Here is a 12,718-nt window from a genome sequence, read left to right as displayed (position 1 = left end):
TAAACACTCTAACATAATTACAACCTTTCTCAGCCAGAGAGAACTAAATAAAAACTTAATTTGTCACATTAATTTTGTGCAGAAATGCAGATACCCTAAGCCAGTAGGTTCAATTAATCCTTAACTCCCTTATTACTTTATAAAAATGACTTTAAAAGCCCTTGATATTTTTAGAGTACAGCAAAACGGGCCATCTAATGCCTTTTTTTGAAGGGACTTTCATCACTGACGCGAAAGAACGGCATCGGTGTGTGGTGTGCACGTGCTGGACCTGGACAGACAACTCCCAGCAAACACTTTGTTTGCCAGATCGTCTCTGCCTTCCTCTTTGTCCTGTCCACAAGCAGACGGAGCTGGTATTTGCAGGTTTTTACCCAGCATTGTGGCTCTCGGTGGTGTTGCAAATATTCCAGATCTGAGCTGCTGATAGAAGCCCTCTGTTGTTTCTCTCTCTTATTGAGGGGCTGCAACTCCGAGAGTCGAGTTTCAGGGCAAATACATGATTGTGAAGACAAAATTAGTTTCTTATAAATATTCCACAATATTTGCTCAAAATGAACTATTTCTTCAAACATTTTCCTGCCAAGAACATTCCTCCAGCTGTACAGAGTCAGCTGGAAACAACTCCGTTTTCTTTTATATTAAGAAAAGATGAAGCACTGAAACATCAGTTCTTTCACCTTTGTACAGCACAAAAACAGAGGATGATTTTTCGGTTTGGCGTTTTCGGTTTTCTTTTTTTTTTAATGCTGCTGAATCAAATTCTGTGGCATGGTTTTTTATTTTGCTTTTTATGTTTATTATTGATTTTGGAAGTCTCTGTTTTTGAGTGCTTATTTTGGAGGTCTGACTCATTTTTAAAAAATGAGCAGGCACCCTCTTTTTGAAAACCAAGACTTATTAAGCAGCATCTGGATCCCCAGAATTGAGGCATGCAAAGTCACTGGTCATTTTTAAAAATAATACAGGTATCTTAAGGGTCCTGTTCTCACTGAAAGCTGTCATTACCTTCAGTTGGTGGGATTTTTCTTCATTCCTGTCCTAATGGTCCTCTTCACACAGAGTCCAAGTTAAATTTATGACTGATTGTCACCATTTCCCTAGCCGCAAACCAGAGCTCAAGCATGCAAAAATAAACTAGTGACTCAGATTAATGACATCTCCTTATAAAATGTCACTTTTAAAAAAAGAAAGTAACCTGGCACTCCGAGCAGAGTGTGAGATGATGCTGTATCACACAAGAATGTCTAGAATATATTAGCAAACCACAGAAGGAGGCTTGTTGTACACACTCAAACCAAATGTGTTTTGGATTTTTTAGGACACGCACCTCCCTCCATTCTGAAGGTCTCTACCTCCGGTTTTAATGCAATCCACAGCATGTCCCAACTGACTTGTAAGAGTTTATATCAAACAGCTAGTGCAGTTGCCAAATATCAGACTGATTCCCTTGAAAATCCCTTGGGAGAAAGGGTCCGGTTACTCATTCTATGTCCAGCTCCATATCCCAGTTAGCCAAATGCTGGAATGGGAGAGGAAGCTGGATCCAGGGTTTTGGCTGCTGGGTTCTTCTCCAAATCACAGGTTAATGCCTTTCTCAAGATTTACATTAAAAAACGTGTGTTCAGAAATGCATGTAACTCATATTTGCAAATTCTGAGTTCTTGGCGTGTCGTGGCTGGAGTTGTTACGGTGTCTGTTAATGCACCAAGAGTTCCCACCTGAGCTTAGAACCATGGCCTCAGCGGCTCAGACATGGAGGTTCGTCTAGCTCGGCGTCTTATGTTTGGTGCTGGGCAGTGACAGACGTCTGTAAAAACAGCGGGGTGAGCATGTCGTGATGCTTCCCCAGAACACTCTGCCAGCCTCCAACAGTTCGGGGCTCAGAGATTTCCACAAGTGGTGTCTGCGCTTTTAATATCCCTTGATGCTGATAGCTCACCTTTTCCAGATGCTTTACGTGCAAATACGAGACAGACTGTGCATTGAAGAAGGGACGGGCTGTGTCAGTGTGAGAGTAGAAAACATGCTAGGAAAAGGTGGAGTGGATTCCCAAGGTCAGGCCACAGGTTGACAGCGTAGACAGGAAAACATCCCGTAATCCTGGAGTTATTGAAGTCAGCGGCAGGTTTACTCTTGCCGTGGGTGGGCCTGGGGTACCCAAACCTGTTTAGCACCCGTTGGGTCACTGGGATTTGCAAAACGGAGTTAGGGCAATTCAGAGAGCTGGTCCCGGTCAGTAACGCAGATCCTGGCAGCACCAGGGAATCAGAGTTTGAGACCAGAGGCAGGTTCAGGTTTCGAAGCGCAGTGGCATTGTTTGGCCCTTAAAGACAGTTTCTTGGTAGGACAGCGATATCGGGGACTACTGGTACGTAACTGAGCTAGCCAGCTCCTTTCTGTGTGCATGGGAACTGAAGGCTGACCCAGAACAAAGGTCCTTCTAGCGCAGCAGTGTCCCTGGCAGCGGTCAGTGGCAGATGCTAACGAGCAAAAGGAAAAGGAAAAGGCACGTGTGTTGTCCTGGTTTACCTCCCAAGCTTTAGTTCTAGAGAAGAGAGGGTAAAATATATTCTGAGTATCCTAAACCATAAGACTTCAGACATAATGTTCACCCTTTGGGAATGTGTGGGCGACATTATTGTATATTTGTGGTTTTAAACACAGTTAAACTTATTTACTTCAGAGCACAAAGGAAAACCAAACTGTTTGTGGAGAACAAACCAGGAAACTTGCTTAACTCTCCCCAGCTCTCTGTAACAATGGACCATAAATAGGTCAGACATTTCTTGGGAACCAGGGAAGATGAGTATTGGAAAATGCCACAAATTATGTTTAAAGAACATTAAAGTGGTGACAGACCAGTAAATGCTGGGAAATTCAAAGATACAACCAGAAGCTGCCTGTATAGCTCATGCCAGAATGGGGGTGAGGGGTGCAAGGCACATGCTGATGTAGTAAGACGAGCATGTTAACCTTTACCATTAAAATCCTTGGCTGTTTTTACAAATGTTTTCCCCCTAAAAATGTCATGAAACTTTTCTCATCTTGCCAGTTCACCCAGTTAACTAGAACCACTTGAGGATGGGATTTCTCTCAGCTGTGTTTGGCTGCCTACAGTTAAGCATCTAGCCTAAACTTGTCGTCTCGGTTCACTGGAGGAAGGTAGATGCTTCCAGAGAAGCTCATCCCAATGTGAGAGGTGTCTGAAGCACTGGAAATAAATTGCTGTTTGGCAGCGCTTTCTGCCTCCGCTGGCTATGGAGGGCATGTAGAGAATTGGCCTAGGCGCTTAGGCTCTGGTCAGCTCAACTGTAAAACAACTCAATTTAAGTGAAACCAATCCTTGGAAGTTTGGGTTTGGGTTTTGGTTTTGGGTTTTGTTGTTGTTGTTGTTTTGGTTTTGTTGGGTTTTTTTTACCCCGTTGATAGAGTGAGTAATGTAGAAAAAAAGGCAGGTTTCTTTTAAAAATAAATAAATTTCTAAATCACATGATTTCAAAGCAGAGCCTGAAAATATGTTCTTTGGAGCTCTCAAACAGGAAGGCATCAGTTCCTTCATGATCATTCCTAAAATGACATATGACTTTTCACTTCTGTGGATCTGAATAACCTTTGGAGCATTTGATGCTGGTAGTTTTGGTTTTAATCTTCAACTTGATTTAATAATAATTTTCTTGTTTTAAATATGGAGAACTTCTTACTGCGTATGCCGTTTCCCTCATTAGCACAGCTGGCTCTGACAGACATTACTCTCCTTCTGCACTTTTTTAGTCCTGTGCCCTAAACAAAGAGCTGGTTAAAAGTCTGGTTTTCTGGTAGGACCTTACTACAATTTGGAAATATTTGGTTTCTAGTAAAAATAAGAACAAAATTAGCTTTTTGTTTAGGAAAAAAATATAAACCTATTGGAATGTATCCCCTAATCCAGGACACGATTAAAGCGGCAGCGTAGAGCAGTTGACTGTCTGCACAGGGTGCCCGTGGCTTTGCTCACTGTCGAGGCTGGTTATGGCCTTGGTCTTGTTTGCCTCGCTAGAAGCGTGGTAATGTGCCACAGTCACTTAGAGGAGGATTATCCGTGTGCCAGAGCTGCATCTGGGTTGCTGTGTACCTTTTCTATGTACCTCTTTTTACTATTTTTCTCTAAAGGAGCATAACGAGTGAGAAGAGGACATTTCAGTGAGAGCAATGCTGTGGCTGAGTGCAGCAGAGGTTTGAGTTAACCTGCCATGAACTAGTGAACTCCTAGATGGCTCTAATATTAGTTTCAGGGACTATGTTTTAAATCCAGTCCAGATTTCTGAAGGAGCAAACGTTGTCTAGAGCCTGCAAAGTGCAGCACTGACCCAGCCCAGCCTTTTGTGTTAAGAGGATCAGGATCCCCAGCCCCATTAGCAAGAAAGTTTAGTTTGTCTGCTTAATCCTGTGTAAATCCACACCTGCAGGAGCCATCTCAGATGTGTGTCAGTCGCTGCGGTGAAGGCAAACTGGGAGTGATGGTTAGATATTTGGTGTATCTCTTTTGACTGCTCTGATCGTTTGCAAGGGAAGATCCAGCATCCTTCGGAAGCCAGACTTTGCATATCTGCAGTAATTAGCGATACCTCCACAAAATGAATAGAAAATTAAAACAGCAGCACGTGGTGCTTTTGCAGTGTACACGAGTCAGCCGGGGACCAGTGGTTTAAAAGCCTGCCAGGGCTTGTCCTGTGCTGTGTTCACGCACGTAACTGCCTACCATTCACCAGTCAGATCTGTTGGGCACTGTCATGACCCCAGTGTTCACCAGAGCAAACGGAGGCATCCTGCTGCTGTAAGGTGAAGTTATTGCGTTAAACTGGGGCTCATGTTCGTACTAGGAAGCAAGCGCCTGCCATGTATGAAAACAGAAATAATGTTGTTACGGCTGAGAAGGAGAATGCTTGTAAATATTGTAGTCGCTGGCTTTTGTGTGGATTACATCAAGATTGTATTCAAACATTGACAGGTTAATTACATGTTTCAAAGCTTGTTTACTGTGATCTGAGAGGAGAGTGTTATTAAAGAAGTGTTCAGCATCTAACGGTGCGTTTTTTCCCTTTCTTCTCCCTTCTCGATGTTTTCCTCTAGCTGATTACTCCTCATGCCATCCGCGTACAGACGCCTCCCCGACATATCCCAGGGGTTGTAGAAGTCACATTGTCCTACAAGTCCAAGCAGTTTTGCAAGGGAACGCCTGGAAGATTCATTTACACAGGTAAGGATGCTTTAGTACTAGATATGACGTGGAGAAATAGGGCAGGCAATGTGTCACACTTGCTAGGGCTTCCCCTGTCGTCGTTAAAAACTGTACCGTATTTTATTATTTTGGCTGAGCATGTCATTGAAGGTACTAATTTAAGGTTGGATTTCACAAACGGATGACTGTAGAGATGAATCTGGAAACGCACCGGTGTGGGATTTTTGTTTGCTTGTTTGTCCTCACAATGGGGCGTCTCTTTACCCAGGAGGGGGGAGGAAGGAGAGAAACAGATACTCCAGTACTTAAACGTTAACAGAGGAAGAGTGCGAGCATAAAGAGCCAGACATACTAGTGCAATCACCAGCCTGCCTTACAAGAAGCGTCTTGCTAAATATCTGTATCACACGTTGTCTTGCAAGTGCTGCAGGTGTTCAAAGCAGCAGCCCGTTTGCCTGCCCATCTCACCATAATGTACGCGTCTCTGACTTCCAGGGGTGCTAAGTAGCTTTCATCCCAGCCGATGCTGCAGACATAGTGATTGCAGTCTGCTTTGGGGTGGCATCCCACACTGAGACCAGTAAGTCCAGTGGTTTGGCCTGAAGAATTATTAACAAAAAAACACGCTTGGACATTGCAGGTGCTGTCAGTGTTAAACCACAGTCAGTAGTGATAAGAACGGCCTGGGAAATAAATCAAGCAGCAGCCTAACGTTTTAAAAAGAATGTGTGTCATTGATTCCTTGGAAGGTGTGCATGCTCCAAGAATAAATGGCTTGGCCCAGGTCTTGATGTGCTTGTCCTTTTACGTGCTTCTTCGACATATTCAGGCAGGACTACTTCTGTAACTGTTTGCCTGAACCATGGTTCATCACAATCCAGTGCAATTCCTTTCCCCATTCTCGATTGCCCACGAAACTTTAAGAATAAGATATATCATAAATACTTGTGGCTATGAGGCGTTCTGAATTACACTGGGCACATACATTGCTCCAAGTGTGAAGGGACACACAGGGCCTCAAAGCAGAGGAGAGACTTCTGTGCTCCGACAAAGCTCTCATTTGATTTTTCTTAACACTGAGCAAGTTGAACAAAGGTGCCTTATAAAGCTTTGTTGTCTTTTTCAAATACCCTCTCCCCCAGTTGGGATTATGCACTGCGTTTCTTTAAACTGGGTCTTAAAGCGTACGTGTATCACCTTGCTGGCTGAGCAGCAGGCGCTTGTGGAGGCTGTGGGTATTTATTATGAGCATTATGATTTCAACAGTGTGTGGGAAATTCATATATTGGACAATAACACCCCATATCCAAAAAATTATTTAGGGTGTGAATGTGTTGGAACAGAGGAAAAAGCAAAAGCAAAGGGTCAAATTGCCAGCTGGTGCAAATTGCCAGCGTCTACCACATGGAAGTGCCAGACAGAGCTCTGGACAGTTTGACCGCGGATCCTTTCCCTTCTCACTTCCTTACTGACAGTGAGTTGTGCTGTCCTGCTTGTTGTCAAGCCACTGGGGTGGCTGCGTTTTGGACTGGTGAAACGGCAAGTACGCAGGCAGAAGAAGAAGAAAGGGAGGAAACCTTCCCCCCCTCGACTTTGTGAAGAAATTTTCGGGGACTTCATTTTGGGCTTTAAATGTAGAAATGTCTTGGACCCATTTTGGTTTTGCTTTTCAGATCATCATTAATTAGCTTTTCCAGTAAAAAGGAGGGCGGCAATTTAGCCTGTCTGCCCAGGAGCAGATGGCTGAATGTGGAAATAAGGTGTCCCAGTAGGGAGGGTGTTTCCATATATGGATTTTCAGGTTAGTGTTTAAAACACATTATTTTTCATTCAATAAATGAAAGCTACGAAATACTAAACAACAATGACAAAATCAAAGGTGATCCGATCCACGGCCAATTCTCTTACTTATGCAGCTTTTATGGAGTTACGGTAGATCCAGAAAAGCTATTGTGCCTGAAATCGTACCTCACACAATTTGCATTTTCCTCTTAGAGGCAGCCTGAACTTAAATGTGGCTTTTTAAAAAGGACTAAATGAAACTAAAATAAAAACAATTAATGCATCCTGACCTTCAGAAGTGCCTTCCAGCCCTTTAAACAAAATGCAGGTTCAGTACACGCCTGCCGATTAGTTTTAGTTAATTGAAAATTATAGGATTGACCCAAGAGGAAAATTTTGTTTGCACTCCAATCACTTTTACAAATTAAGGAAAATTACCACAATTTTGTTTAGCTAAGGTTTCACACTGAGTTCACGAAATTAGCTCAGCCATCCCAACAAAGTCAGCACTTTGTTAGTGAGCACTAGAAAAAAACTAATAGTCTATGGTGTGTACAAACGAAGCATAGAAAAAGCTATGATGCTTTAGAGAACTAGGCCAAGTGTTTTTAATTAGGATTATTGGTTCATTGTAAGTTTTGAAGAACAATCAAACTAGCAGATTAGCTGTTTCTTTTAAAGCTAGAATTTCTTGCCATTCATTTTTCCCATGAGAACTTGTTTTAACTCCCACATAGCGCTATTTTTTTTCTTTTTTTTTTTTTAACAAGGCCTGCAGGAAATGGACCAATTGGAAGTTGGGATACAGTAACATTCCCCAGCATCACTGCAGCCGATGGGAGTTTTTCACAATGTTCTTCAGTGAACTCAGTGTTCTGGAACATATTACAAAACCACAGAGGCCAAATGTTTTCTCAGAGGAGTTTGGCCTCTGTTTTTGGCCGAAAACATTTCAGCATCACTTGCTGCTTATTTACCCTGCTATTAAGTACAAGAAAAGGGGAGAGGAGAAAAAGGGGAAGAAAAATAAAAGAGAGTGTGTGAGAGAGAGAGAAAAAGACCTGGGGTTTGTGGGCGGTGCAGGAGTCGATCAAGCGTAGTTTCCTTTCTGGTGAGAATGTCCCTGCTCGTTAATGGTCCCATTTTGTGGTCAGGTCTCATTTAGAAGAAATTATTTTTAATCAGTGTTCAACAAAATATCCCCTCAAGCCACCTGGCTGTAAACTGTTTTTTTCTTACTGTTAAGTACTTAAGTTCTCAGAAGAAAATACCCAGTGACCCATTAATTTTAGCCTTTTTTTCCTCTTTAACTGCAAATAACTTAGTAACATGATCTCTAAGTAGTCCATGTGCCATCTAGGAATCAAGGTCACATATATACAGAGCAATCCTGACTTTTCCAAGTATTTTTGGAAGAAAGAAACCAGCGTCAACCCTGTGCTTACAAGAAAACATAAGTTTTTTATTTTCCATCTGTAAAGCAAGCCGTTAGCATGCACTTACAGAGCAATTATTTCTCAGATTTTAAGCTTTGACATTCCTGAGAGAACGTTATTAGAAATACAGAAGTCTGAACACATCTCGCCTGTGTGTTCATTTTGGAATAATATTGAAGGTCCCTATTGCACACAGAAACCCCCAAACGTGCCGGTCAGTATTTCCCTGTGGCACCCTTCATCTGTAAGTCTCTTCTGGTATTGAAGAGCACGGAATGAATTAAGCTTCATGGCACAACTTAGGACTCAGGTACATGTCGCTACCATTAATGTAGGACTGGAGAAACTGAGATAAAGGAAAAAAGCGTTAGGGATACAAATCCGTAGGTGTTTATGCCGGGGCGACTCAGGGCATATATGGTTGAGTTAAATAAGGAATGAGAATTGGCATGAATTTGTGAGACCTGGACAGGCCTTTGAGATTCTCTTTGTTTTGTTTTAATTCTAAAAAATGGATGCGTCGTGGACAGCATGATTTTCACAGATGAATTTTGCTGTGGTACTAAACAGTGAGATTTGAATTGGACTGCATGAATGTAAGTGAAAGGAGAATTTATCTCACTGCATATTGGAAAGGACATATGGAAGGTCCATAAAAATGCATTATGCTGTGTCTTCTACCACCTGCTCAGTTTAAGGTTTTGTGCTTTTGTTCCCAAAGTAGAGCAAAGGACTGCCCAGGGGCCAGAAGTATATGGCTTTGTCACTAAGGTTATGTATACAACGTGGGGGTAATTCAGAGTCTTGGCTGAGCAGTACCCCAAATAGTGTTCCTTTTTTTTGAAAATTGGTTACATGGTTGGGTACAGGTTGGAATTTAGGGACCCTTTTCATTTGCGTTAGTCTTGCAGGGAAGCTTTGGGCTAAACCATTTGTGTGCTGACAGGGTACCTAGAGAAACGGGCAAGTCCCCCCCCCCAGTTCATTTGGGGTTTGTTATAAGCTGTGGGACGTGTCTGTCTCTAGAAGTGCTGCTGGCAGGAATGGGTGGATGCAGGGTCGGCGTAGACGCACAGGGGTTCCTGTGCGGTGTGAATGACACGGATGCTGAGCCCTGATCCTCCAGGAAAATTGTGACGAAGGCTGAGAAGGTCGGAGTGGAGCACAGCCAAGACTGACCGGTGTTGGCGTTACGCTTTTGGGCCGTTGTGTGTAGGGTGATGTAGAAATGCTAGCACTGTGAAGGCCAGGATATTTGCAGAATTTCTGGGAAACTGCCTCTTTCTCTGAAATGTCATAGGGCTTCTCAGAGAACTTTTCAGTCCCCTAGTTGCTACAAAGAGGAAATAGCCTGATGTGGAAAAATCCCTGCTCCATCCTCATTTCACCCTTTATTTACTTCTGAAAACATTTGAGTCTGTGTACAAACAGGAAGAGCCTTGCAGATCGCAGATGATTTGGGTAACATTTCTGAAAGCTTTGGGTTTAGGTGGCTTCGTTTTCAGGTTTTTATCTTTAAAAGGTTTAATTTGCAGAAGCACATGGGTCATCATCTTGTGAGAATCATTCTCTTTTCATTTATTAAGTCAAATACCTCCAAGAGTAAGAGACCAAAAATTGCCCGTCGTCATTTAGAATTTCAGTCCATAGCGCTAGAAACAGAGGTTTAAGTCATGCACACAGGTCTGGTCAGAACTGGAACTACTTAAAGGGTGCTCTCCAGTCCCTAAAGTTTCCAGCCTAGTAAAATTCAGTGATTCCTCAGCAAGGAAAATTTTCTGCATTCAAGAAGGCACCAATAACTATGCAAAGTTCAAAAGGTACATAATCAATGAAGCAATTGGTTTTCAGAATGGAGAGTTCTGGAGTTCGTAGACTTAAAAAACCCAACCAAACAAAAAAACCAACCGAACTAAAAAGAAATTGTGATAAGAGACAGACGGGCTGTCAAGAGGTTCCTGTAGCCCCACTGGAGCCTTTCTTGATCCCTGTGAGCTAGAGCTTTACCCTTACACCAGCTAACGTTGCCCATCGCTGTGTATCTCTTAGTTCCTGAGAAATGTTAAAACCCAGTGGCAGTTATTCTCAACATCAGTAATACACAACCTCATTAGTTTTACAATGCCTCACTCATGTGTGTTTATTATTAAATCATGAGCACTTAAATAGCTGATTAGTATAAATGAGGAGAGAAGGCCACCATCAACAGAACAATAAAAATAAAATAAAAAAGCCAGAATCTCTGATGCTGTCTTGGGCTTTATCCTGATGTGTTTATAAAATTCTTCACCCTCGAAGATATGATGATCATTAATCTGAAATGAAATATGGAGCACATCACTTCTCCAGAAGAGTGACCAGCTCTGAGATCTGGTAGCTAGCAAATGAATGCCATTTGTTTTTAACAGCAGTTTTTATCTGCCTTTCACTAGTAAATATTAATAGCAGTGGTAGAATAAAAAGTATCAGATGTCTCAAAGTTAAATAGTCACAGAGTGCTACAGAAGGACAGAACAAAATCTCTCAATACAAAGAAATGTGTAAAGTTTAAAATAAGAGGTGGTGTCTGTTCTTAAAAGCAGGAGAGCCCTGCGCGGCAGGTTGCCCTGTGCTTTGGCCGCTCAGGATAAAGTCTGTTCCTGATCTCAGACTCTACAGAGGAGAGACGGTAAATCCTAACTATAGCACCGTCAAGTAAGGAAGAATGAAATTAAATCTTTTGTAAACGTAGACTTCTACTGGTGAATTTAATGTCTCTGGAAACAAGCGAAAACCCCTCATAACAGCTATCTGAAAAATGTCCTAATGCAGAGTCCACTGGGTTCCCCCTTCATCTCGTTGTGCCAGTGTTCGTTCCCAACCGGACCTTACTGTGGGGACACCAGAGGCATCAGGCGGTGTGTGGAGCTCAGAGATGGACCTGTCTTTGGGGTGGTGCGTTGGGCTGAAGAAGTTAAGCTGTACACAGGGCTTTCTGCTACCGTAGGAGTTTGCCATAGTCCCTGAAGAACTGGGTCCTCGTGGCACCACTGCTGGGTCGGGGACGCACCAGGTAAAAGGTAAAATACAGATGGGAAAACAAGGGACCGATTGTTGCAGTGTCTCCCTCCAAGCACCCACATCAGTGATATGATCTTGGGTGTTACCTGCCTTTGAAAAGGAAAGTTGCCCTCAGGAAATCTCTGTTTGAGTTTAAGCTTGAACCTGGCCCTTTCTAAGTTCCAGTCCATTAACTAAGTTGCTCTGCCGAGTCAGGGTTAACGCCTGGTCTGCCTGGCCTGTCTGGAAATTTTTAGGGGGAAAAATAAAAAGGTTGCAATTGTTTTAGAACAAGCTTTCCTAGATGAAATCACTTCAGTCTTTGTTATTTGGTGGTGTGCTTGGGGATGAATGCTGTTACGGAAGTGGTGGTTTTGAAGTTTTTTAGGACGTGCCCAGTGGAGTGAAGTGCCAGTTATCAGGGTTGAATATTATGAATATTAGGGTTGTTGGTTTGGTTTGCAGAAATTCAGGAAAGGAAGCTGGGAGGAAGGATCCTAATTGATTGTAGGGAAAAGCGTGTTTCCAGACAGCGAGGAGGCAGTGGAGGTAGACTGGAAAATCCCTTTTTTATGCTAATAGGAACACAGAACCCTCATATCTTTAGCATTGCTTAAACACTGGCAGCGCCATAACACACTGCAAAAAACAATCGCTAAAAGTGTGCAGTGTACCTGTAGGACAGCTGCAAAATGAAAGCAATTACAGCAACCGTCAGGATAAAGCTGGCTGTGAAGGAAACATATTATTTTGCATATTTTATGTATACACTTTCCAAGAAATATGACCTTTATTTTCTAGTTAGAGGGAAGTGCAATCAGAGTCTACGCAGCAAAGGGTAGCTGGATCATTAAAAAGAATATTTTCTCTGATATTAGAAGTCTAAATGGGCACTAGTCCTTATTCACAGCCTTGGCTGTTTCTGTCTGCCCTGAGTTAATAAGTGATAAGGCCAAAAGAGAAATAAATCACTGAAGTCCCTGTCCAAAGAAAACATATTGACTACAGCCAAGCAAATAACAGCCCATAACCAATGGTCCCATTCATCACTCATGTAATAGGGATATAAAGTATTCTCTACCTATGAAACCATAGAGTAGGAAAAAGCCTGATAAGCCCCCAATCTAAGCTATGTGATTTGATTATTAAAGGACATGAACTGTTTGTCACATACCTTTAATCTTTAAGATGTGTTGCCATTTCTAAGCTATAAATTTGTGCTAAAGGATTAGAAAGCTAT

The 12,718-nt window shown here is 42.4% G+C and overlaps 1 protein-coding gene across 14 annotated transcripts in view; it reads left to right on the top strand.

Annotated features, from left to right (window-relative positions):
• EBF1 (EBF transcription factor 1) overlaps positions 1-12,718 on the top strand; it is a 287,079-nt gene that overhangs the window by 214,420 nt on the left and 59,941 nt on the right. For all 14 annotated transcript variants that reach the window (XM_063349004.1, XM_063349009.1, XM_063349003.1 and 11 more), the window contains one exon: positions 5,113-5,239. In XM_063349004.1, the coding sequence (XP_063205074.1) occupies positions 5,113-5,239 (127 nt within the window). The remainder of the gene's footprint in view (positions 1-5,112; positions 5,240-12,718) is intronic.

Source organism: Chroicocephalus ridibundus, chromosome 11, assembly GCF_963924245.1.
Source record: "Chroicocephalus ridibundus chromosome 11, bChrRid1.1, whole genome shotgun sequence".
NCBI classification, from domain to species: domain Eukaryota; kingdom Metazoa; phylum Chordata; class Aves; order Charadriiformes; family Laridae; genus Chroicocephalus; species Chroicocephalus ridibundus.
The sequence above is the reverse complement of the archived record's forward strand: the minus strand, read 5'-3'. Positions and strand labels throughout refer to the sequence as shown.